At 44.1% G+C, this 22399-nt stretch overlaps 1 protein-coding gene across 1 annotated transcript in view; it reads left to right on the forward strand.

Annotated features, from left to right (window-relative positions):
* The window catches only part of TH (tyrosine hydroxylase), a 34853-nt gene extending 25833 nt beyond the window's left edge, over positions 1 to 9020 (forward strand). Inside the window, exons 10-13 of the mRNA XM_006134913.5 lie at positions 1068 to 1124; positions 2648 to 2743; positions 2927 to 3060; positions 6417 to 9020. Of these exons, the coding sequence (XP_006134975.1) occupies positions 1068 to 1124; positions 2648 to 2743; positions 2927 to 3060; positions 6417 to 6576 (447 nt within the window). The 3' untranslated portion in view covers positions 6577 to 9020. The remainder of the gene's footprint in view (positions 1 to 1067; positions 1125 to 2647; positions 2744 to 2926; positions 3061 to 6416) is intronic.
* The last annotated feature ends 13379 nt before the right edge of the window (positions 9021 to 22399 follow it).

Below are 22399 nucleotides of genomic sequence, written 5' to 3' on the forward strand. Positions count from 1 at the left end.
GCGTACAAGGAAACAAAGAGACAGCTTTGGTCAGCATGACAGACTGTCGTGAGGGAGTTGAAGGAAGATAATGAGGCAGCTTTATGGGTGTTTATGGGGGGGCTCTTCCCCAGTAGAAGGGTCAGCTTGGAAGAAGCATGAATGTCCTTGTTTGGAAATGTAACACATGGGTGACAGAGCCGTCCCATCCATACAATGGTTTCAGGCAACTGCCCTAGGCCTCATGCTTTGGGCAGCCCAACCCCTGCAACTGCCCCCACTGTCCTATGGACAGCACGGTTCCCCATATTGATGTTAGTCCACAGGGCCCAGGGCAGTCTGGAGGATTACCTGGGTGGACTGGTGCAGGGTGGAGGCAGGGGTCGGGCTGAAATGCACTCACTGTGGTGGCACAAGTTGCGGGAAGAGAAGTGATGCAGCAGCCTGGTCTGCTCTCTCCCAGCCAGGTTGTTTTGCATCAACATGGCAGAAACGGAGAGCCCCAACACCAGCCTAATCTGCTTGCCTCATGGGTGACACAGGCTGACATTTGCTGATTGCAGAGGGAGCTGACAGCTTGGTACTGAATGAGAGATGATCGGGAGGTGGAGATAGGCCATGAAAGGCTTTGAACATGAGATGTGGTATCGTTTCTGTTTACCAACTATGTGGACAGGACAGGGAGAAAGGAAATATTATCCCTCTTTTACAGATGGGGGACTAAGGTCCAAAGGATTAAGTGACTGTCCCAAGGTTACATGAGGAGTCAGTGGCCAACCTGCAAATAGAATCCAGATCTCATGAATCCCAGGCCAGTGCTTTAACCACAAGACCACCCTTCTCCCCCAGCACTCTCAGCCTCCATAGCACAAGGTGCTAGAGGAAATGAGACAAAAAACGTTGCTACAGGCCAAGCTCAGAATTAGTGTAGTGCCACGTGCTGCTGATTTCCAGCTACTGACTAGGAGATAGTGTGAGATGGCCATAAAACAAGTAACATCAGAGCCAAAACCATTAGTAAAATTGGATTGAAATGGATCTGATTGCAACCTGTGTTTACTTTAACTCTCTTTCCTTTTGCTTTCTAGGATATTGGCTTGGCATCATTGGGAGCGACTGAGGAAGAGATTGAAAAACTTGCCACTGTAAGTTTTCCTTTACTCCTTTTCCCTGGCCGAACTGCTAAGCTCCTCCTCCTCTTTTCTCTCCTTGGGTATCAGTGGCTGGGATGATTAGGAGATGTGGTTTAGTCAGGAAATGGTATAGTTTTTCCTGAGCTACAAACAGGTTCACTGAAGTCAGTCACTAAGGTCCTGTCTCCACATATAGTATCTTCATTGTCTCTTTCCTCATCTTCTCTCCAGTCAATCAGCAGAGGTGTCACCAGGGATCCTCTCTTAGCTTGTTTCCCAGCATTATCCCACTGAAGAACATTAGGGGAGAACACAAAGTTCTGGTTCCCTTCTTAAGTGGCCTTCTCCACAGTGTCACATACCACCAATGAAACACTCAGGGCTTAGTGGTGGAGCGCTGTCGTGTCTGTTGAAGTGCATGCTGGGAAACAGTTGACCTCAGTCAAAGGGTACGTCTACACTGCGGTGCTATTTTGGGATACTGCCAGTATCCCGAAATAGCTATTCCGCATCTTGACAGCACACCCGTTATTTTGAAATAGCTTTAAAAAAAAACGGGCGTGCTATTCCAATGTCCCTGTAAATCTCGTTCCAAGAGGAGTAAGAGACGTTTCGGAATAGCGGTTTATTTCAAAATTTGGCACTGTGTAGACAGCGCCAAATGACAAAATAAGCTACTTCGAAAAACACTCAAAATAAGCTACACAATTTGCATAGCTTATTTCGAGCTAAGGGTGCCATGTAGATGCACCCACAGTGACAGAAGTCAATTACCAAAGACTAAGGTCGAGCAGAATTCACCTGACCACACATTAAGTTTCATGGACACTGGGCACCCCCAGTTCCATATCATTGGGCATCAGATTTTCAAAGATGTGGGATTTACTGGGTAGCATTGAAAGGAATATTTGGAGCTGGAGTAAGTGACATCCTTTTCCTTTGAGTCTGCCTAACCATGTTCAGCTTCAAGGCCAATTAATAGAGGTATTCTGCTAATGCTGAATACTTGGGACATAACCAGAATATATAGTATGTTATCCAGAGACACGATGAGCCACAGTGAAACTAACTGGCCTTGAGTACCCATAATACAAGCAACTGCTTAGAACCCCATGCTATTGGAGACCCCAATAAGATCGTTAACTCACTGTCTCTCTCACTGTCCCAGCAATGAAATCAGCCAGGGTGGCACCATGCCCCCTGAGCTTCCTAAGTAAGTGGGAGAGAACAGGCATTTCATCACCCAACAATGGGGGTTTATTCTGGAGAAGGTCTCAATGAGTCAATGCAAGTCAGATGTGACAGCAATGGGCACAGTCTAGGCAGACACGCTGGAGAGATGGAAGCTCTTGGAAAAGCATATGAGAGTTGTGACTGGGATTTGTGGCCAGTGACCTCTCTGTTTCCCTTCAGACCCAAGTAACAGCCCCAGGAAGGCTGTTCTCTGACCTGAACTAGTGCAGGGAAGTGAAAGGAAAATGAAGAGGAGGGAGAAGAGGAGTGACTCCTTGCTTGTTTTTCTCTTCCCTTCACAGCTCTATTGGTTTACAGTGGAGTTTGGGCTCTGCAAACAGAATGGAATAATCAAAGCTTATGGAGCTGGGCTCCTATCCTCCTATGGAGAGCTAATAGTAAGTCTCAATTTGTCCCACCTTTCTGTGTGCAGACACATTGCCGCAAAAGATCTCTTCCTCCCCACCCCCGCACACCTCCAGTTTCTTTAGCCAATCCACTTTCTGCATTTCTCTCTCACACATGCACACAAGCTTTCTTCTCCTCCTTTACGTTTTGGCTTTTGTTTGTGCTTCCCTCAGCACTCCTTGTCGGACGAGCCGGAGGTCCGGAACTTCGACCCAGATGCAGCCGCCATGCAGCCTTACCAGGATCAGAACTACCAGCCAGTATATTTTGTATCCGAAAGCTTCAACGATGCCAAAGACAAACTCAGGTAAGATCTGGAATGGAAATGCCACTAAATACACAGTTCTAATTCTACCACGGCCTGCCTTCCCCTTGTATCATTCTTAGGAACACTTGCTGCTGGGGACCTTGACCTCAAAGCGCATTAGAAACCATAATTAGTGAGACCTCCCTAGGCCCTACAGGCAGGTAAGTATATTAATGCCTGGTTCAGGTGGGGAAACTAAGCCACAAGGAGGTTAAAAGCAACTCTGCATCGTTCACACAGCAGGGTCACGAATAAACCCCAGGATTCTCACGCCAAGACCTCAAAGCATGAGGCCACAACACCTACCTGTGGAACCCTTAATTGCTCAGAGGCATTAGGCCTGTTGATTGCAGTAAGATGGAGGACAGACTGAATGAGCTAAAGGAAGGGATACTTCTCTCTCCACTCCCTGACTCCTACCAGAAGGGTCACAGTGTGGAGCCTCAGCTCCTCACTCAAAGGTGATACGACACATCTACCAGCCATGCTGTTATTGCAGAGTATGGGTGGGGATCCTAGGGTCTGTGGACAAATTTTCCCCTGAATCTCCAGGCTATGCTCACTTTTTTCAAGCCGTGTTCCCTGCCCAAAGCACTTCTGACAAGTGTCTCTAATGGTATGACTGTGTGAGCACCCATATCGGGCAGGAGAATATGGCTGAATTTAGAAAGAGCTGTAAGGCTGTTTGTTCCTTTCCCTAGATTTTTATGCGAGAAGGCAAGCAACAGTCCTTGGCAGTCAATAAGCTTCCATACAACTTCCCTCCCCAACATCTAAATGTCTTTGTGTTACATGACGCCAAATCATATTTTTATATTTACCCTTTGAAAAGCGTAACACTTTGTCTTTTAGCGTGAACATGGCAGTATGTCTGACACTGATGAAATGATGAATTAGTAAGGCCAGCATCTCAGTTCTTTCTAGAGGCCTGTCCTGCCCACATAGAAATGTTCAGCCAATGAGGACATGTCTATACATACTGGAAGACTGACGCTCTGGAGGTTGATCTTCTGGCGTTCGATTTAGCAGGTCTATTATAGGAATGCTGAGGGCAGTTCCCGCTAGCCTGTGGTAATCCTCCTTTTGTGAGGAGTAAAGGAAGCCAATGGGAGAATTTGCAGAGGTGCGAGAGGGGGGAGAGAGGTTGGGCGGAAGAGGCAGGGCCAGGGGCAGCTAGCCCTCAGTGTCCCTGGACTGTGGTGCACCCTCAGTGCTGCCTGAAGCATGCTGCACAGTGCTCCAGCAGTGATTTAAAGGGCCTGGTTCCTATGAAGGAAGATCTCTGAGTATTGAGATATGGATGCTCAAAGGACCCATATTTCTAATTATTAATATTTCCCTCCATCCCAATTTGCAGTAGACCAGTGCAGTTCCAATAAGACCAACTATTGTCTATTATGCTTACTCTTTCAGTGCCTTGTCAGAGCTAGCATTCAAAGAGCTCTTAATTCTAACCCAAGTAACAATGCTCAACAGTGCTCAACAGTGGCATAATTAGGAGTGTGAGGAAGGTAATATACCTGGCCAGAAAACAAGAGCTCCGTTTCATGAAACATTTCAACATATGGTTGCATTCCACATTGGAAAAAAAAGGAGACCTTTGGGGGGAAAACTGAGGGAGACCATCTACCCCAGTGTAGCCTACAGTCTGGTGGTTAAGATAGTCATTGGGATGGTGAGACGCCCTGGTTCAAGTCACTGCTTGGTTTCAGGCAGATATTTCTTGTTGAAAAATACTCCTTTGTTTGAAATGAAAGACAGGACTATGCAGCACTTTAAAGACTAACCAGATGGTTTATTAGGTGATGAGCTTTCGTGGGCCAGACCCACTTCCTCAGATCAAATTGTGGAAGAAAATTGGCATGACCATATATACCAAAGAGATACAATCAAAAAAAGTGTTTTTTTTTTATTGTATCCCTTTGGTATATATGGTCATGCCGATTTTCTTCCACAATTTGATCTGAGGAAGTGGGTCTGGCCCACGAAAACTCATCACCTAATAAACCATCTTGTTAGTCTTTAAAGTGCTGCATAGTCCTATTTTTTGTTTCAGCTAGACCAGACTAACACGGCTACACCTCTATTACTATTCTGCTTTGTTGAAGAGAGTGTATTTCCCAAAATGAACCGCGAGTGAATGACAATTTGAGCACCACAAGAGGGTGCCAGAACCTAAGGAAAGACAAATGTTACTGGCTACATAGTATAAAGACTATCAGTAAAAGTTGCAGGTGAGCCAGGTATTTACACATCTTGGTCAAATATTGGCATTAGTGTGAACTGGACAGGATATTGTTTAATGCCATTGGTTATTCTAGTGTTCTTATGTGCTTTGGGTGCCAGGCACCTCTATCCCACCAGAACCTGCTGATACCTGTTTACCTGTGGCAATTATTGCCATTAGAAATAATGAATCCTGTACCCGGGGTTTATCAAAAACACTCTTTAGTAGAACAAGCGTGGTCCCCCATCTCTGTAAGCTTTTTTTGGGGGGGGGGGTTTCAAATATGGAGGTCCAATGTCAAGATCCCACATCCATATTTATTCAGTAGTGGAAAACCATGTTACTCATTTAGGTGCTTTCAGGGAGACCGACAGAATTGCTGGGCCTCTGGGCAAAGTGGGGATCGGGGGAGGAGGGGGGTTCTGGGTTCTGGTGGCTCCGTGCTGCTGGAAGGGATAGGCCTTGAGCAGGAGTGTTAGGATGGGGGGAAGCGCACCCTCAATGCTCCTGGGACCACACAGTGCCCATCCTCTACCCAGCCCAACATGGGGCTAATAGCATTTTAAAGGGCCTGTGGCAGCTGAGAGCCCTCATAACTTCCCCATGTGCACAAGCTCTCAGTCTCCAAATACCCTAATACCCAGCTTCTCAGAAGTATTTAAGCATCTAGTTCCCATTAAAATAATTGGTTTGACACCTCTGAAAATCTGGATGTTACTCACTTTGCCCCACACCAAAATGGACGGTTCTTTGACATCTACGCAAACATCCTCCCAGACTAACTTCACTTTCACATTTGACTCAAGGCAACATTTTAACCTGTGTTCTCGGAGTTAACTTAACTTAGCGAACAGTGCAGAGACCAATTCAGCCCAGGCGTGACTCCAATGCACAGAAATATGCTAGGCGTATTCTGAGACCACGTCTTTGCCACTGTTGTATGAAATTAGCTTGATGTTGGGACAAGTGCAGATTTTTTTTTAAGTTGACAAAATTTTAAAATGGCGAGGGATTGAAAACAGAGCTTGGAAGGTATTTGAGGGGAGCATGCCACCCCTCATATTTTCAGCCCGCTTGAGTCACAGCCCCTTTCTACTCCCTACATTTGCTTTTTCCTCTCTCCCTGCAGGAGTTATGCTGCACGCATCAAGCGACCCTTCTCGGTGAAATATGATCCCTACACCCACAGCATTGACCTCCTGGACAGCTCTCAGAAGATCCACCACTCTCTGGAGAATGTGAGGGATGAGCTTCACTCCTTAATCGATGCTCTGAATGTTATCAGTTAATAGAAAAACCATGTTCCTTCTCTTCCCTCTGCCACTGGTGCTTCTTTCTTCCACCCTTACAGAGATGGCGCCCTGCTCTGGCACTTGGCCACTGTGTTTTCAGCCAAGTCCTGGACAACAGCTTCAACCCGTTTTCTCTTAGGCAACACCTCCACTTACCAGAGGATCAACATTCTGGCGATCCATCTTTCAGGGTTTGATTTAGAGGGTCTTTACTAGACCCACTAAATCTAATGCTGAGGGTGCCCCCATCCTCCTTGCAGTCATGAGGAGTAAGGGAAGTTGACTGGAGCATTTCTCCCATTGACTTCCCACTATGGAAATGATGCCAAGCTTGGCTTAACATACGTTGACTCCAGCTATGTTATTTACATAGCTGCAGTTGTGTACCTTAAGCTGATCTTTCCCCTGCAGTGTAGACCTGGCCTTAGGTTTGTACTGTAGCTCAATCCCCATTATATTTCCACAGTCATTTAAAGATGTATTTAAAGATGATCCAGTTTGAATGGAAGATGGAAGGATTAAGGGCCTGCCCCAAATCTGCTGACGTCACTGGAATTCTTGTTGCCTACAATGGACTTTGGCTCAGTCCCAAATACAGCATCACATTACAGACTGTGGGTCACAGACTCGAGTGCAATTGAGGAAATTAAAAAGCAGAAGTAGTCAGGAGTCCATTACAAATATTGGACATACGGGATTTTTAATTTAAGATTCTACAGGAAACATGTTCATTTAACTAAAAAAAATCCCAGTAGCAGCTTCATGAAGAACAAGCAGCCCTGTATTGAATCTCCTTTGAGGGCAAAAAGAGTTGTAAGTGAATCCTACCAGAGCTAGGCCCTATTTTTAGCTGAACTCCTAACCCAAATTCAATTTCTGAAATTGGGCTGGGCTTTCTGGCCTGGAGTAGTCCCCCCAAAGCTAAAATAAGATCTTGAGCTCAACTAACCTTCCAGGCTGGAACAAGCATCTAAGCCACAACAGACTTCCAAGCTGGGATGAGTTTCTGAGCACTGGTAGAAGTGAAACTCGGAGCTACCTTAACCACAACCATCACCTTAGAATGGAAGCAGTCTTCTGATTAGGCTGAACTCCCAATCTGGAGTAACTTCCTTGGGACTAGTGGCCAGTTTTACAGACCTTTAAGCCCCACCCCTAGTAGAGTCTGGTCAATTGGCCCCCTTCATCTTATCCAAAATGGAGTCTAGTAGCAAACATTGTGGCTTTTTCTGGCTCCCAAGAAAACTCCACCAGTGTGTTAGGACACGCTGTAAACACCTAAAAATCTATTTCCCCCCCAGGATAAGGATAATTAGAAGGAGAGAAGGAGAAACCAGCCCTTCAGTGGAACTCTATTTATCTAATTCCCATTGGGACTCATTAAGGAGTCTTAATGAAAACAAACACACATTGCACATTTAACCCATTCACAGAATTACTGGGGGGCAGGGGAGCCTCCATGCTCAGCCTGATGTGTAGACTAAGTCTACACTGCAAAATGATTTTGAAATAACTTATTCTGAAACAACAACTCCCGAAAGAAGCTATTTCTAAATAAGCTTATTCCCCAAGGAAAGTAGGAGCTATTATTTCGAAATAACCAGCCCCTTATTTCCGAATAACAGGCTTGGTAACACTCACATTGTTATTTTGAAATAAGGGGAGTTATTTCGAAATGACTCCTCAGTGTAAACATACCCAGAGAGAGTTAATAACGCAAGTGGATATGCTAGTTTGCATTCTGCCCATCTACCAGTGAGGGCGCTCATTCCGAAAGGGGGGATTCTAATTATTTTAGGTTGTGCAAATACAAAACACAATTAAATACAAATATATATTCTGTAGCTTCATTGTCTCCCTGCCCTGCAGGCAAGTGGGCTGCAGAAAGGGAATATCGAGGGTCAAAGGTGCCTTAGTGAGAGTTTTTGATACTTTGAATCAGCAAAGCGCTTAAGTGGGCACTTAAAGTTAAGCATGCAGGTAATCCCATCAATGGTAATGTTTTTACTGACTTCAGATGTGTTAGATCACACCCATTGTGAGATTGCTGAGGTGCTTATTAAGTGCTCTGGGGCTGGGTGTGGGAGTTACAATGCCGTTTCCCCAGGCCTCAGGACATGTGGAGGCAGTTTGGATAAATATGACCTGGAGAATGAACCAGCAAGTGGTCACTGTTTTAACCCTCCTTTAAATGAAGCATGCTGGGAGGAGGAGACATGAGGCAGGGAGGAGGAAGATACAAAGCCTTCATCTGATTCAGCCTTTAATTTATTCACTAATCTTTGTGTATACAAATGCCTCAATGAATGGTTCTCTCACTGTTGTTACTGCTGCTGTGGATGGATCTGTCTGTCTGTGTAAAGAAAATCTATTTATTTTTCAGTTTGGAGTCATGCTGCTGCTCACATATTATTAATAATAAAGATTATATTTCTGGTCTAGCATCCTGACTTGGGCTTCTGTATCCTTTCTCATTTCCCAATCCAGGCCCAGCCCCATGTCTGCTGGCAGGACACGTACACAAGGATCCTTTAAGGCAAAAGATCTCCCATTTGTCCCTTATCTAGAATGTTGACTTAGATGTGAGAAGTGATCCATTCTGTCTAAAGAACAGGCTTAGTTGTTGCTTTCCCAGGATGTTATTAATTATACAGTTAGGGTATGTCTACACTACCCCGCTAGTTCGAACTAGCGGGGTAATGTATGCATACCGCACTTGCTAATGAAGCCCGGGATTTGAATTTCCCGGGCTTCATTAGCATAAGCGGGGAGCCGCCATTTTTAAATCCCCGCTGCTTCGAACCCCGTGTAGCGCGGCTACACGGGGCTCGAACTAGGTAGTTCGGACTAGGGTCCTATTCCGAACTACCGGTACTCCTCGTGAAACGAGGTGTACCGGTAGTTCGGAATAGGCACCCTAGTCCGAACTACCTAGTTCGAGCCCCGTGTAGCCGCGCTACACGGGGTTCGAAGCAGCGGGGATTTAAAAATGGCGGCTCCCCGCTTATGCTAATGAAGCCCGGGAAATTCAAATCCCGGGCTTCATTAGCAAGTGCGGTATGCATACATTACCCTCCTAGTTCGAACTAGGAGGGTAGTGTAGACATACCCTTACTTCTAAAGCATTAGAGGAAAAAAAAATTCTTACTAGTAACACCAAGTGGAAGTTTGCTTCAGCCTTGCTTTCAATATTGGAAAAGAAGACTGAGAGGGGACATGATAACAACTGTCAAGTAGCTAACAGGGTGTTACAAGGAGGAGGGAGAAAAATTATTCTCCTTAATCTCTGATGACAGGACAAGAAGCAATGGGCTTAAATTGCAGCAGGGAGGTTTAGGTTGGACATTAGGAAAAATTTCCTGTTGGGGTGGTTAAGCACTGGAATAAATTGCCTAAGGAGGTTGTGGGATCTCCATCACTGGAGATATTTAAAGCAGGTTAGCCAGACACCTGTCAGGGATGATCTTGATGGAGTTTGACCCTGTCATGAGTGCAGCTGACTGGACTTGATGATCTTTCGATGTCCCTTCCAGTCCTATGATTCTATGACTAACTTTTGTCCATTCTAAAATACTATTGCTAGCCAAAGTTCAGGCATTAGTACTGGTGAAAGTGCTAGCTTAATCAATGTGTCTCTTTGTCCCTCTCTAGGGGCTAAAGTATTTGGCTTTGTCTACACAACCCAAGGCAGCCAGCCTCCCAATCTGGATCAACAGACTTGGGCTTGGGCTATTGCTCTGAACAACAGCTGTGTAGACAGATGCCATTTTGAAGTTGCGGCTTGAGTTGGAGATTGGGGTCAGAAGCCCATCCCACTTCCTGCACTTACAGCCTGAACTTCAGCTCAAGCTATAACAACGAAAAGCTGTCTAGACAGCTGTGTTTAGAACATTAGCACAAGCCCAAGTCTATTGACCTGCGTTTGAAAGCTTGCTGCCAAGGGCTGTGAAGATTTAACCGTAGGGAGGTTAATGAGTCTATTACCGTCTCAACAATAATGCAGTTGTCCTTCTGGCTCAAACATTAGTGGCTTATATTTTTAGAGCCTGTCTTCAGTACACGGTGAATGATCAATCCACCAGAGATCGATCAATCCACCGAATCAATCCACTGGAGATTGATTTATCTTGTCTGCTTAGACATGATAAATCAACCTCCAAGCACTCTCCTGATGATGCCAGTACTCCACCAAGATAAGAAGAGTAGCTGGAGTCAATGGGAGAGCAGCTCCTACTGCCCTTACCACGTGGAAGACACCACAGTAAGGACATTAAATTCAGCTATGCTATTTGCATTGCTGAAATTGCATTGGTTAGATCGACACAGGAATGTAGTGTACAAGATGAGGTACTAGATCCATAAGTCCAAGCAGGGTCCAATCCTTGCAGATGACTTAGGGATCATGTAGGTATGACCATGAACAGCCTAGTTATAACATAACAAGTGCACGTATGACAGCAGAACGTTATAAACTGTAATAACACAAAGTGATTTTGATGGGGATGAAAATTGCACTGGCTGCAGCTACAGCTGGGCAGAGCTACCGACAAGCTATCTGCTGCACTGTGTACATTAGTGCTCGCTTCAGAGGAGCCACACCAGTGGTACCAAGAGAGGGAAATTATAGAGAGCAAAAAGTGGCATGTACCTTTCTGAATCAGTTTGTTGAGCTAAACAAACTTTGGATCATGCCCAATTCACTGCACAAACCAATGCAATTATATGTTTCAGGTTTTTATTACAGAAGATTTTGTCCTGGAAACATCTAAAGGTATTTTTAAGAAATATTTTGACTTTAACAAACAAAAAATTTCCAAATACTACTTTTTAAAAAAAATAATTGTATATTATTATTTTTCAGTGGCATCTTTTTAAAAAAATTGTGACAGCTGGATTTGCTGTTTCGCAACAGCAATCCATGAACCTAAACTCTGCCTGCTATATGTCACACTGCCGGTGTGTGTGTGTGTGTGTGTGTGTGTGTGTGTGTGTGTGTGCGCGTGCGCGCGCGCGCGCGCGCCCACAGGCACATATGAATTGATTTGAATAAAATAAGAACCAACCTGAATCTCACCCAAAATTCTAATCAAGCTCAAATCAACCTTTTTCAGAAAGAAAGAAAGAAAGAAAGAAAGAAAGAAAGAAAGAAAGAAAGAAAGAAAGAAAGAAAGAAAGAAAGAAAGAAAGAAAAGTTGGTTCTGGACTTTTCTTTATTAGTTTCAATAGTCCAGCTCTCTTATGTTTGGGACCGCAAGCAAAAGTCGTAAAGAAAAGTCGTGTGCTATTTCTGGCATAGCCAAAAGGAGGAAGTATCAAAGAACTCATGAAAATGCCTGATTGAGAAATTTTCATTCCCAGTTTGCTGACTCACTAAATTTGGAGAGATCACATAGGGACTGACAATTAAACATACACAAACACTGCCTATAAAACAGAAGTCATAGAACATTGTTGAGTTCTCAACATACAACTTCCATTACAAACTAAGCAAACACATTACAATTATTTTACAGCATGCTTTGTAGACTTAAGAGAATAAAATAAGCTGCTAGGGGCCGAATGTTCAAGCTTGCACACCCTTTCATATACGCCTGCCTTTCATAGATACATATTGGGATTTATGCATGACCATAAGCAGACAGATCTTGACTTGCAAGTACTCATTGGGAATTATACACACACTGCCATGTTTTAGCTCTGATGTGAACAGAGGAGTTTTGCATAGGTGAGTTTCAAAACTTGTGGTTATCCTAACTAGAGAAAGCTCCATTTCCCCCTCACCAGCCAAAGAATCCCAAACCCTGGCACTGAGCATCCTACAATTTTAAAGAACGTGGATACTGCTCTAAATTCACAAGGTCGTGGCTCATCCAATCCTAAGCCAGCCACCTCAGACTCTGAACCTTCAGAGGTTTGCCCTGCGATGATAAAGAGCTAGAGGTGGACATACATCGCTACATAATATACCAGCAATTCAGCCAGAGAGGTGCTGGAAGTGCTAATTAGGAATGAAACACAAGTACTTTTTGAGATGTGAGCCAAAGGGATGGCAAATGGATGACTCAGACTTAAGCAGGAACCATCTTAATTGGGCTGCATGGAGAAACAATGACGTAAGATCCATTTTTAGCCATGCTGTTAATCCCTCTTATCCTTTTATTATTTAGGGTGTTTTACTATATCTATGTAACTGAGCAACGAAATGATTTCAAAAATATTTGTATGGCCTGGGAAGTATACGGGCTCCTGCTCTGATGTCACAATCCCCAGCGAAAGAGAAAAATAGTGAGACTGGGGAGTTCATTCTTATTCCACTGAGGTCAGCCCTAACTAACTCTTCTGCCTCCCTTTGGGACACAGGCAAGATAACGAGGACAACGATGTCAGAGCAAAGTGCGGGGGGCCCCTCGATTTATAGCGAAGGTTAAACCACTAACGAACAGATTGGAGCTTTCTTTCTAAACAGTGATAAGAATGGAGAGGAGGTAACTGAACTAATGGGAGCAGCTCTTCAGCGGGAGCGCCCCCACTACTAGTGAGAGCCCAGTGCCTCGAGTCACTTCCATGGTGAATGCTGAAGTGCCAGAGGTAGGCTGCACAGCTGGCAGCCTGGTGAAAGGCACAGCAGAGAATCCGCTCTCCACTAATCATCTCCTCTGAGGACTTAGCGATTCATGTGCCTGTCTCCAACCACACCACTCCCCAGCCTACCACTGGCTTAGTTTCTGTGGACCCTGAGCACTAAGGGTGCTTATCAGTGGGATTTACACCTCGTTGTCTAGGACCCCAGTAAACCAGTAGTCAAAAATCTACCTCCCAGTTTTTGCTGCGCCTCTAAGCCTTAAGTGCTCTGAACAAGCCACTTAGCCAGTGATTATTATTGGTATCTGATCCCAAGGGAGTTGATAGATTTCCAGAATAATTGGGAAAGTCTTAAAGACCTGGGTCTCTCTCCGTGTGTGTACAGGAGAGGATTAACCCTTCTGTAACCTCACTGTGCTTCTGAGGGCCAGGGGCTATCCAAGAGTTAAGTGTAAAGGATGAGACATAAAGTTATGGATAAAATACACTAAATCCAGGCACAAGCCTCAAAACAGTAGTCATCCTTCCCTGTGTCTCAATGTTCCCATCTGTAAAATGGGGCTAAATCGTGTCCCTGGCCCTTTTTTGTGAAGTGCTTTGAGATCTGCTAATAAAGATGCATCAGAGCTTGGTTTTACTAAGAAATCTACTCAGCCCAATGTGCTTAGAGACATGCTGAAGGGCAAACTGGTTTATTTTCAGTAAGGAACACTAATGGGATGTTATGTGTAACTTAAACTCCAAACCACCTCCATGAGCCAGGCTTCCATCACACAAACAGCCCAGTCTTCTACTTTATTGCTTTGGAAAGAAGCGTATGTGGAGAAGCGTAACTAAAGAGGGAAGTATGGCTGGAAAGCAGAATTATCCAGACTCCTAGGGATGTGCAAAGGGATGAAGGAATTGGCCCAGCTGATTCTTCCCTTCTGCAATGTCACTGATGGATGAAGAAATCATATTAAGAGCTGGAGTCAAGAAGCCATCAGCTGTATATTGCAACAACTTTATTGAACTTTCTGCCTAACAAACAATGCTACGTATTCTTATATACTAGTATATAGCACTGCTTATATGCACCGTCTTCCTTCTCTAGCAGTCTTGGAATGGATCAGATGTGATGGGAGTGTCTGAGGGTACATCTATACTAGCCCCTTAGTTCAAATTAAGGAGGCTAATGAGGGTGACCGAAATTGCAAATGAAGTGCGGGATTTAAATATCCCGCGCTTCATTAGCATGTAGGCCCTCCACTTTATATTATTGCACCACTGCTGTGGTTGGCACTCTACAAACACAGAAGACAAAGTTCCCTGCCCAACGGAGCTTGGAAAGTTGTGAAATCCAGTCTGGTAGTAACAATCTTCCTTTAGCATCCTAGCTAGAGGGGAGATCAGGTCAGTTCCAAAGAGGTGTGCCAGTTGACAGCCTGGATTAGTTTGCAGAAACAAGCTGGTTTGCTTTGATTCCAGATAGCGGAGTGAAGTCCTTCTTGGCTTGCACAATGTTCTTTTTGACACAGTGATATCTCTCATTGTATGGCTCCAGATAAGCTTTTATAGCTTGCCACCACTGCTCTGGGCCTCCATCTCTCCCTCATAGGATGAAATTCCCTGACACACCTGCAGGTTGAAGCTACATCACTGTTCTGCTCCCACATGCTTTTAATCCTGGGTTTAAATCCCATTCCTGCTGCCAGTCCACCCAGCATTTCCATTGCAGATTCCTCATTTCCTCTATCGTTTTGCTATTGCATCAAAATAATGAGTAGTCCTGTGGCACCTTGTTATTTTGAAATAACAAGCAGAGTGTCCACGCTATCAGGACTGCTATTACAAAAGAAGGGGCTGGTTATTTTGAAATAATAACTCCTGTTTTCCGTGAGGGATAACGCTTATTTCAAAATAGTTATTTCAAAACAGCAGTAGTGTGGACACTTCATTGCTGCAATTTCAAAATAACTACTCCCCAGAGCCATTCAAAGTAATTAATCCCCAGTGCTTCCTAGGGCTCTAAGTCGAGGTAGCCCGTCCATATTAAGGGAGCCTGCCTCAGACTAATTTCGAGGCTTCCCTGTAGTGTGGATACGCTACTTCGAGAGTTATTATTTCAAAATAAGTTGTTTGGAAATAATTTCCTGGTGTAGACCTGCCCTGAGAGACTAACACAAATATATGTAGTATCATAGAATCACAGAACTGGAAGGGACCTTGAGAGGTCATCAAGTCCAGTCCCCTGCCCTCATAACAGGACCAAGCACTGTCTCGATCATGGACTTTCATTGGCACAACCCCTTTCATCAGATGAACTGGAGTGAAAAAAAGGGTACCCAGAATTTATAACAGAAAAATGAGAGAGAGAGAGAGAGAGAGAGAGAGAGAGAGAGAGAGAAATAAGTGTGTGTCAATTGTATTGCCAGTGCTAATGAGGCTAATTGAGTGGACAGGAAGTGTCCCATACTTAGTTTTTGATATAAATGAGGTATTAAATGTATGGAAGTCTGGTTTTATAATGGGACATCCAGTTAATTTGTCTTTGTTTAAACCTAGGGAAACTGTCAGATTTGCTATCTTGTTTAAGGAAGTAGCACACTGAGGCCCCATTGTGCTAAGCACCCTGAGGATTTAATATGAGTAACAGAGAACTAATCTAACACGTAGTGAGAAATGGCCCCGGAGCTTCCAGTATATTGTAACACAGGACTTTGGGTAGAGGGGAAGAGATGAAATGACTTTCCAAGGTCACCCAAAAGAGAGGGGAACAGAACCCACCTTTCCTGATCTCTGGTTCTGTGTCCAACCAGACTCATCTCCTCTTTTCATTATGCTGAGCATAAGGATTTAGTAGGAGAGGGTCACATGCAGAGTGACATGGGCTGGGTGACCCTGTGAATTGATGCATTGGCCTTTTACCAGTAGACTCCATGATGCTCAGTTTTCCCACCACCAGTACAAAGCAACTGCCAGTGAAACCAAGGGGATTTACTTGCACACTGCAGTTAGAGAAACAGAGCCCCGGCTTTAGGCCCAGATTAGATCTCAGTTACGAGTGGGCTGGTCCTGGCCCTTGCTAGGTGGGCATCATAAAAGCTGCCACGGATGCCAATGCTTACAAACAGCTCAAGGGGCCTGTTGCTGTTGGATCGGTGTGAAGGTGCATTGGCAGACAGGTAAGGGGAAAGCTCAAAGAATTCTGGCATGCATGCTGCCTAGCTCTGCTACAATTGCTTTAGTAAGCAATGAATTTCCCCGCAATTCGAAAGAAAGAAGATGATGGCGATATGACAACACATGCTCCCTGAAGGGAATGACCCTAGAGTCTCTGCCCATTCCCAATAAAAATGTGCTCATAGCACAAAAACCATCCTCACAATGAACAGCCTCCTGCAGGGATAAAAAACAGAGCAATTGACTAATCAGTCAGCTAAGGACTGCACGTCTGTACCTGTTTAATGGAGAAAGGGCTTCACTTTCTACTGCTGATCCATATCCTTTCACAAGCACTTAACTCCAAACTGAGAGCAGATGGGTAACAGTTGGACACTGTTAAATAGCAGTGTGATAAGATCTGGCTGGTGAGAGAGCTGTCAGTGGCATGGGGACAGGGCAGCCCTCACTGTGAGTGGTGAACACAAGTGCAGCAGCTAGAGCCATGGGTGTCACTTGTGGTACCCATTGGTTTACTCAATGAGAACTTGTTCCCCTCTGAAGCTGACCTTTGGTTTCAGTCGAACTTGCACAAACTTGTAATTGTTAACCAGTTCCCCCCTTATAGTCCTGTTATTTTTCAGGACAGCGCTCGCAAATGCTAGACATCGACTGTAGTAAAGGTTTTATTGTGCTGGCAACAGACTGTAAAACCTGATTACACGACGCTGAGGATTGCCTAAACCAAGTTCCCATTGATGTAAGCGCTTAGGGTCAGGGGAGGCACAAGTCTAACTTGAAGATCGTTTCAAGTCACGTCCAGAGCTGATATGTCACACAGGGCAGAAGTCGTGAGCAATTCAACAACCCCCACCCAGCATGGCTTTCTGTCCAAATGACCAGAGGATGGGGCAATGCAGTGGGTTTGAACACATTGTTCGAATCTGGCCTAAAACCAAAGAATTGTTTATGATTTTGGCCCATTTCCATTTAATCAAATGAAAATCTAGGGGTAAGTGCACCCCAGAAAGAAACTGAGTCAGATGAGTTTTTTTCACACATTTTTCACTGGAAAATGACATTCTTACAAAACCCACAACTTTTTGCACACATTTGTCTTCCTTGACAACTTCCCTCTGGTGCAAAATTTTCCAGAAAGTTTGTATGAATATTTTATTAAAATTCATATAAAATGTTTCTCATTTCTGAAAGTCCGTGTTTGAAATGCAATATAAGTAATAATGATTTTGAGGGGCAAAGATCATAGAAAGCTTTCACCTGAAGTGGAAAATGGGTCTATTTTGAACCCTGAAAAGACTGACATTTTGAATTTTTACCCAAAATCACTTCCCCGCCATCTCTAAAAACTGAGCTGTTGGCAGAAATGGAAAATAAACTGAACAAAATGTAACACTCTAAGGCTATGTCTATAGTGGCGCGATCTTGCGCCAGAGCTATGCAAATGAGACTAAGTGTGGAATATCGCTGAGCCTCATTTGCATATATAATGAGCCACCATTTTTGCAAAAGAGGCTCTTGTGCAAGAAGGAGCTGTCTACACTGCCCCTTCTTGCGCAAGAAAAACCCTCTTGCGCAATGCCATTATTCCTGAAAATAATCAGCGTAGCGGCATTGCGCAAGAGGGTTTTTCTTGTGCAAGAAGGGGCAGTGTAGACAGCTCCTTCTTGCGCAAGAGCCTCTTTTGCAAAAATAGCGGCTCATTATATATGCAAATGAGACTCAGTGATATTCCATGCTTAGCCTCATTTGCATTGCTCTGGTGCAAGATCGTGCCAGTGTATACATAGCCTAAGAGTCTTAGCAAGTGCTCTCAGCTACTCAAACCTACAGGAATTACTGTCTGGACAAGTGCAGTTCGGTTTGTCTCCTTTTTCACAGCTACCTGTTATTTTTTTTCTGAAAAGACTGGTGCCATAATAGACCACATGCATGCATGGCCCGCTAACAGCAGAGGGGGCAAAGGAAGCAGTTGCCCTGGGGCCTGGCAATTCAAAGGGGATTGGTGCTCCCAGCCACTGCTACTACTACTGTGGTGGAGGCTGGAGCCCTATGCCCTTTATATTGCTGCTGGAGAGGGCTGTGGGGAGGTGGGGAGGCAGGGCCCACTGCACTCTGGGTGGTACTGAGGACTGGCTGCTTGGCCCCGCCCCTTCTGCCTGAGGCTCCACCCCATTTGGGAGTGCAGAGCTGCTCCCCCGCCTTGCTCCGGGGCCTGTGGAAGCTGTCGGCTCCCCTGCAAGAGTGCTTGCTACAGAAACAGGATGAGGTTTTCACATCTGCTTAAGGAATTTGGAAATGCAGAATTAATGGGAACTCTAGATGGAGGGATAGGCCTGTAGCCAAAGTCCATGTAATCACCAACCAAAATGGGTTTTGAGTGCAATTGGAAGCAGTGATTCAGGCATCTGAGGAAGGCCCATCAATGAAATGATAGGACTAAGGCAGCTGGGGCAGCTGCTGAATCAGTGTCATATGGGCCACCATCCTTGGCTGGTGTAAATCAGAAGAGTCCAATGGACTTTCTGGACTCACGTCAGTTTACAGCTGCTGAGGATGCTTCCTAAAATGTACAAAGTCTCCCACACCCTTGCTCCAGAGCAGGCTGCTTCTGGAAGCAGCCCCAAAGGCACTTTACCGGCTAGGTCAGGCAAATCGGCAGCCTTTCCGCTGTGAAGTGTGGCCAAAAGGCAGCAGCAGACTCTGGATAGGGACACATGCAAGATTCAAGTGGCTGCAAAGGCTGCTTAGCATAAGTGGGTGGGAGCAAGGACATCCTGACTCTGAGGCGGTGGGACTTGTATTCAGACTTTTCCGGGCAGGAGCAGGATGCTGAAAGGGTCCTGTTGTATCAATGCTTGCTTTAAAACCTCCAGGGTTTTCAATAGATGTGAGGGTGAAGATGTGGGTCTCTTCTCTGCAGCAATCTGTCGCAAACACCGAGAGAGATTTTCCAGTCCAGCCTTCTTATCATGATGCTTTTGATGCTTAACAGCTGTCACTAGTGATTAAACTGACAACAAGCAGGGCTGAGAACAGAGAGCCTTGCATGGTGCCTCTGCTCAAAGGACACAGTTCTAAGGTGTGGAAGAGAGAAGAAGAAGAGGAAATATGAACAAAAGTCTAAAACATAATTAATGGCATAATTAATGGCACACCTATTACCAGTCATGCAAGTATGAGGGAGCATTAGGGCAACATTTAAAAAGGAAACACTTTTCTAAAATAACAGCTCTTGTAATTAATCTCTGGAACTCATTGCTACAGGATATTATTGAGGCAATCAGGTTAGTGAACTACTGTTCTTCAAGAGCCTAAAATGTGCAGTATATTGATAGAGTAGTCATAGCCGCATTGCAGGAGGGGGAACTCAAAAAGACTAACTTGTAATGGAACTTGTGCTCCTAAATTGGTTTTACCGATGCCCCCCGTAATGTCAGAAGCTTACCATTGTGTGGGATTTGTTTATTGGGATCAATATAGTAGGAGAAATTGTCAAAAGCACAAAGATTTGGTGGGCCCCAGTTTCTATTTATGGCTTTGAAAATCTTTGACCATTGTACCACCTCAGTTTTGTGGTTTAGGCACAAATACCTAGGAAGCAGGTCTTGCTCTATCACAGATCAGTGGAAGTTGGCATGATTAAGTGAATTCACTGTACTCGGATCTTTTTGGAACCTGAGATCCTATGCTGGAATATGCAACATGTTACACAGCAGTGCATCAAAAGGCCTTTGGAAGGAGTAGTTGAAGATAATGTTACACATTGTGTAGAGATGCTATTAACTTATTTCAATGTCATCACTTAGATATATTAGCATGAGGAAGAAAGAGCGCAGATATAACAGAGGACATGATTGATAATGTTGTCTTATGGCCATTTGGTTACATAAATCCTCTCTAACTACTTATCAGAGATTTATTACTTTTCATAAGACGTTCTGCTCACATACTAATTTAGCAAACACATGATGTTATATTCCCTGAAAATATGAAGATGCCAAACAGGAGTTACTCCTTACTGAGCATTGGCAGTTATGGAAGACATAATCCCTTACCTAAGGATGTTAGCTCACGTCATCTTTTACATTGGTCAGACTAGTCATTTCAAAAGAATTCAGATTTATACAGGTGTAAAAGGAGAATCAGGCCCTTAATTTCTAGATTAAACAGGCAGGGAAGTTAAGAGCTATAAGGTCCTGAATTTCAGAGGTGCTGAGTGCCTCTAGTGAATAGTGTAACAGGAGGGCAGAAGATGGTCTAATCCCAAAAGTCCTGTTTTTTAAAATGATATTCTTTTGCAGTGGGACTTTGCAGAAAAAATGTTTTGAAGAAGGTGATGCAAGCTCATTGATGGCAGCAGGTGTGTGAGCTCAAATGTACAGGAGGTGTAGCCCTATTGTGAGGGCGAGGCAAAAAGCGTGCCACCTGGTGTGGTAGGCTACTGCAGTGTTTCAAAGTTGAGCTTACTTTCAGGAAAATGAATCTGATGCCCATCCTTTGCTGGTCAGTTATTTGACCTTGCCTATTTTGCGTAATGATGGTGTAAATCTACATAATATGATGCTTTCTTTCCTCTCTTTGATGAGCAGTGTAATAGTTAAAACATGTCGACATTTAAAGTATCATCATTTGCTTCTGGGTCAGCACCCATTGACATGATCAGAGCAATTCACACCTGCTGTGAGCTATTCTTTCCAGCTCTCTGAAAATTCAGGTGCAAACATCTCTACAGTGTTTCCATGTTTTCCTGGAGTTCTCCTGAAGGTTTTCTTCTCAAACCTACCAGCTAAAGACTGGAGAACAATACGGAGTTCCACCCACATCCCGCGCTTTGGGAACAATGGGCAAATGCAAATCAATGGAATGCTCAATGACAAGGTGTGTGTTGTGACCAGATAGTTAGAAAAAAGAGTGATTTTAGCAGCATAATCCTGTATTGAGTGGAGGGGAGTAAAATGAGTTTCAGGAGGGCTGTAAGAAGAGGGGGCTACTAAAAATAAAAGTGAGTGATCCACTTTTCTGCTGATGTCTGGTTGTTTTCCTATATGTGAGCTGGTTACACTTGAACTATAACTTCTTCCCTAGGATGTTCCTTCAATCTCTTCCTTTGCTCAGTCTCACCCAACCTTCATTCTGCCATGAACCAAACAACTACTCCCCATGCTTTTTACCTTCCATAATTCCTTTTATTGCTGTGTGATAGAGACACTACGGTAATAAACCTCTTAAAAGGAGCAGAGATGTCCACCTGTTGTATTTCCCCTATTGATTTTGTATCGTTTGGATACTAGTACGGAAGTACAGAATAATAATAATAAAACCTCCACACTCTGTCTTCAGTGTGTTTTATACAGCACCTTTTTATGCTGCAAGTGCTTTCCAGAGTAACATAGCACCTGGACAGGTAATTGTAGCTGTCATTGTGCACTCAGCAACGTGAACTCCTAAAAAACCTGGAACAACATTAACATCCCATGTACTCCGAGGAGAAACAGACATAATTCTGCTGTTATCTCCCTGCATTCTGCAGCATTCTAAGAGAAATTGGAAATACTGTGGCATCCTAGGGTGAACTCAAAAAAGCGTTTTGGTTTTATGACTATGGATAATTTATTCAGCACTGTAGACTCTCCATTATTTATTCTGATATTAAACTCTATTTATTTTGTTTTCTCCTCACATTTTCAATTTATAATATGATAAATGTTATCATTAGGATTCAGAATTAACATGCTAGTAATATAAATGGCAAAAGTTCCCACCTTCTCCAAGCTATTCCTTCTAGTTGTCTGCGGACATCAGTGTACTGCTTTACATTTGGGGTCACAGTTTTAAGCTTTCTGTTGGGATCCTGAAGGCAAGAAACCTAATTCTTAAGAAAAAAAATCCGAAGAGATTAATAGATTCCAGGGCCAGAAAAGACCATTGATATCATCTAGTTTGAGCTCCTGTATAAGAAAGGTCATAGACTTGCCCCCAAAATAATTCCTAGAGCATCTTTTAGCAAAATATCCAATCTTTTATTTAAAAATTGCCAGCAATTAATAGAATTTTGCAGAAAATTACATGGCTGCAG

The sequence above is a fragment of the Pelodiscus sinensis genome, chromosome 5, assembly GCF_052426305.1.
Source record: "Pelodiscus sinensis isolate ZL-2025 chromosome 5, ASM5242630v1, whole genome shotgun sequence".
Classification (NCBI taxonomy): Eukaryota; Metazoa; Chordata; order Testudines; family Trionychidae; genus Pelodiscus; species Pelodiscus sinensis.